The sequence below is a fragment of the Trachymyrmex cornetzi genome, unplaced genomic scaffold (assembly GCF_001594075.2).
Source record: "Trachymyrmex cornetzi isolate Tcor2-1 unplaced genomic scaffold, Tcor1.1 scaffold93, whole genome shotgun sequence".
Taxonomy (NCBI): domain Eukaryota; kingdom Metazoa; phylum Arthropoda; class Insecta; order Hymenoptera; family Formicidae; genus Trachymyrmex; species Trachymyrmex cornetzi.
Genome location: NW_017300278.1, coordinates 226,387 through 231,165, shown reverse-complemented (window position 1 = coordinate 231,165; position 4,779 = coordinate 226,387). Strand labels below are relative to the sequence as shown.

General features: G+C 43.4%; 1 protein-coding gene across 1 annotated transcript in view; it reads right to left on the bottom strand.

The window, feature by feature from the left end:
- Nucleotides 1-4,379, bottom strand: part of LOC108769701 (uncharacterized) — a 14,958-nt gene extending 10,579 nt beyond the window's left edge. Inside the window, exons 1-2 of the mRNA XM_018520821.1 lie at nt 2,729-4,379; nt 9-1,526 (exon numbers count right to left, since the gene is read on the bottom strand). Of these exons, the coding sequence (XP_018376323.1) occupies nt 9-1,526; nt 2,729-4,379 (3,169 nt within the window). The remainder of the gene's footprint in view (nt 1-8; nt 1,527-2,728) is intronic.
- Between the last annotated feature and the right edge of the window lie 400 nt (nt 4,380-4,779).

The following is a 4,779-nucleotide window of genomic DNA, read 5'->3' as shown; positions in this document are numbered from 1 at the left end:
ATTCTTACCTCTCTCTATGAGGGCCTTTAGCTGTGGAATACCCGACAGCTTGTCATCTAAGACAACCCCCAGGAATTTATGTGTGTAAGCTCTGGGGATATGTGTGTTAAAGATTTGAATATTAGGATCCTCTGAGCAACTTTTGATGCGAGAAAATATCATATATCTCGATTTAGACGGTGACAGTTCGAGACCTCTGTATCTTAAATATGTATAAATGTTATCAATCGATTTTTGCACGGATGAGATAGCTGAGTCAATGTTTCTTAAGGTGGAATATATGACAACATCGTCAGCGTATTGCAAAATACGAGAATCTGAATGAATGTGATCGTTGATATCTTTAAGGTAGATATTGAAAAGCGCAGGACTGAGTGTGGAGCCCTGAGGTGTGCCCTTATAAGAATTAAACGGTCCTAAGAGAGAACCGTCTACCACGAAATGCAGACGTCTCATAGAGATGAAATTTTCAATGAATTTTCTAATAGAGGCGGGAATGCCAATTTCATACAAGTCCCTAATTAGAATGTGAGGTATAACATTGTCGAAAGCTCCCGCAATATCGAGAAATACTGCTACGGTAGGAGATCTCCTAATAAAGCCTGTTCTGATATTAGAGGTGAGAGTCACGAGGTTATCTATGCAAGACCTGGTTGGTCGGAAGCCTGACTGCGTTTGTGGAAGAAGAGGACGTGATTCAATAAACCATCTAAGTCTAAAGTATATCATGTATTCCATTAATTTGGCAAAACATGAGAGAAGAGAAATTGGGCGCACAGACTTCCCATCGGTTTTAGGAATAAGAACGACTAGGGAATCCTTCCAAGAGTCCGGTATAACTCCCTGTGCTAGTATTTGATTGTACAATTCAAGTAGTCTGGTAATATACTCATCGGGAAGACTGGAGATGATGGAATGATCTATTTGATCCAAGCCTGGGGCGGAACGTTTTTTAGCCACATTGATAGCCCTAGTAAGTTCGACTCTTGAGAAGGGTTCTTCCAACCATTGTTGTGTATTATGTTGAAGAAGATCTTCACGTTTCATATCCTCAATATGTTTGTGGTCGTTATATGGACAAAAGGGAGGACATAGTTTTTCGATGGCAGCCAGTGAGACCGTGTCAAGATTATTGTCCTGGTTCGAGGGAGGGTTTTTGTTACGCCTGAAACTTTTAATAAGAGACCAGATGCGGTGCGTTGAAGTTTTGCAATTAAAACTGCCAACAAGTTTCCTCCAACCAATTCGTTTAGCCTCCTGTATGCATTCTGAACACCTTCTCCTAGCAGACTTAAAATCATCGAGACGAGCTCTGTCAGGGCACTCGGCGAGCCTTTTGAGCGCCTTTCTCCTTTCTTTGACTGCAGTATCACAGTCATCGTTCCACCAAGGAGGTGATTTCAAACGACAGGAGTTTATCTTACTATGTGGCACGCCCTTGTCCGGTGGGAGTAATCCTCTGGCTGAGGATTGAACATGTTCGACGAATAGGTTGTATTGTGAAGTGGCGTCCAGGGTTTCTTTTCCTGAAATTATATTGATAGAATTCTTGAGCATAGAATTTAAAGTAGTCAGTTGATCCTTATTCAGCTTAAGCTTATAGCAAAATTTTTTAGAATAGCAAGGCGCAACGTTAATTTTTGTGCAGATAGGAAAGTGGTCACTACCATACGTATCGTCAAGAACATAACTGGAACAGATTGGAGCAAGAATAGGAGAAGACAAGGAAAGATCGATGACAGAGCTCTGTGCGGAATGATGTATTAAAGTGGGAGAACCATCATTTAAGATTACAAGATCGAATTCTTCTATAGCTTTCGACAGCCTGTTACCTGCACCAGAACGAGAGGGACAACCCCAATTAGGGTGATGAGCATTGAAATCTCCGGTCATGAGTAAAAGGTTAAATTCCTTGAGAGCATTTAAGAGGTCTTGGTAGAAAGTGAGTGGAGTGTCCTGACCGGGGTGCCTGTATATGTTCACCAAGATGATCGGCTCCCTGGCAGTAATTAATTTAATGACGTGATATTCTACAGACGGGTGTTCAATATTTTGGAGCTTAATGATCTCGAATTTGACATTGTCTTTGATGAATGTGCAGATGCCGCAATGCCCTGCAAGGACAATGTCATTTCTGACAGCGCGAAAGGATTTGATCTTTAGATTAGAATCTGGTTTGAGTAAAGATTCTTGAACGCAGATAATGTCATGATCTTTGGCCAACAATACCAATGAACCTTGGTTGCCTCTGGCGCCTCTACAATTCCATTGGATGATTCTTATGCCTGCAGAGGATGGTTGCCTGCGAGAGGATTGAGGTACAACTCTACTATGATTAGTTTGTTTGTGTATATTCGAGGTGGAAGAACTAGTACTTATTTGAAGAATTCCAGTTCCGAAAATTGTCTTGTAAGTAGTCAGAAGAAGGATGCGCAAAGTCCTGGCTTTGGGAGCCTGTTGGATTATATGAAATAGAGTATTCATTGTGATTATTGCGATGAGAGGGGGGGTTAATATCACCAGTGGGATATCTGTAGTTATTGGAAGATGTGTAATTCTGTATGAATGAAATGATAATATTCATCAGTGAGGAAAAATCGTGATTGCGAAAACAATTAACAATCTCTGAAATTAAATTAATGAGTTCCGGAATATATTTGGCAAATTCAAAAAGTTAGGTTCACCGTGACCACGCTGAGGAGGGGGGGGGCAGATTGATAAGCCGTACCTCTTGCGTTAGAATAGCCATAAGCCCCGTGGGGGTTGAAAAGTGCTTCTTGGTGAGCTCTTCTATCATAGCCCTGGTTGTTGACACTCTTTTGGTTAGTGTTCAAGTGGTATGGTGAACCTTGCGTCGAGTGATGATATCTGTTTCCGTTATGAGTGGGAGCCTGCTGCGAGGTGCGTGCCGGCCGTGAGCCAACAGCTTCGGCATAAGATATACGGCCATGGTCTAGGTCTTCTGCTTCTAAAAGGTGGAAGGGGTTAGTGGACGTAAAGCTGGGTGAACCTGAAGAGCCATGTGGCGTTTTTGAGTTTAGTCGTGGAAAGTCTTGAGAGTCCATTCCAGAGCTGTAGCGAGTAGAGGGACCTTGGTTGTTGACAATTCTCCTAGCATCCGCTATGGAGATATTTTCGACAGCTGCCAGTTTAATGATGTTATCCTGCTTGGTGATTATCGGGCAGTCTTTGGAGGTAGCGAGATGTGCGCCTTTGCAGTTGATACATACAGGGTCGGTTTCGCCATCCCTTGATGGGCAGGGGTCTTCGTTTTCATGGGCGTTGTTTCCACAATATAGACACCTAGGCGGGCCCTTGCAGACTTTAGCTATATGTCCGACTCTAAAGCACGAGAAGCATATGCGAGCTTTAGGTATATAGGGTCGTACCTCATGTCTGATTTTAAACAAGAACACTTCTCTTGGAAGAACCTGTCCAGCAAATTTAATGCGAAGTGTCTTGGAGGGTACATATTCGCTTTTACCATTTATTGTGACTCTTCTATTTAATCTTTGAATGTCCAAGATTTTGGCGGTTGGCGTTTCAATGTGTGTGTGAATGTATTCGAGTGCAAGTTCGACAGGTACATCCTGAATGACGCCTTCTCTGATGACTCTAAAGGCTGGTATGAAAGCTTTAAGGTTATGTTTAGAAAATGTTGGATTATCTACTAACCTATTAGCAGCGGTGGCAGATTTCGCCTCTATAAGGATTTTACCTTTACCGATTTTTTTGATCTCCTGTATATCTGGAATACCTGAGTTCGCGATGATACTTGAGATGACAATCGGATGTGTAGCCTTTTCACGATTCAGGTCGTAGACGTAGACCGCGTAGGGACCGTTGTCCTGGGGGCGATATTTAGGTGCAGCTTTAAGGTTAGCTGCAGCATTAGTAGTATCCTGAGAGCGCGCACCGATCGCGTCTTCTGCGTTATTTGGCCTTGGGGAGTCTCGAGGATTCAAAGTGGAAGTTGTCGAAGCGGTAGATCGCTTTGGGGGGGAGGTCGAGGAACGACCTTGTGCTTCTATCTCCTCAGAGGAATGGCGCTTCCTAGTATTTGTAATTTCGTCTATTTCCATGCTAGGATCGCTTGAAGTCATTACCTGAGAGCTATCTGATGATAGTGGGGGTGGCGATGATGATGATGACGTAATTTCTTTGTTAGGGTTGCATGTTGCTACCTCAGATAAGCCTGCTTCGTCAAATAGCGATTTAAGCATCGAGCTAGAAAGATCGCTGGAAACGTTAGAATTCATATTAATGGGTGAGGAATTGGTCTGGTTAGACGGATTAATCACCAATGTAGGAGGATGTAGGGAGAAGGAAACACTGCGATGTGAGTTTTGGTCACTGCTTCCCCCCGAGTCCGAGGCCATGCCTCTGCGCGGGAAACCGGAATGAGGTTATGCAATAAATTCCCCGGTACGTTACACGTATAATAGAACAGAGCAGAGCTCTCGTATTAAAGTACGAAACAAAGCAAAAATGCGCAAACTGAAGCCCTGATAAGGGCTGATTAACGTAAGATCGCGAAAAAAGCAAAATCAAAGAGCGATATTTAGCGCACACTCCACGTTACCAACTTTCAACGAATCCGTTTTCCTAACCTAATAAGCCTCAGCCACAGAACACATGTGTGTGTGACCACTGACCATGCACATTGCCAGCGCCACATTTGTCTCTAGCGCCGAAAAATCGAAAAGGACAAATCCCCCACCCCATAGCCTGGTCGACGACGACGACGACGACGATGACGGTTCTTAAATGAAAAGTTTC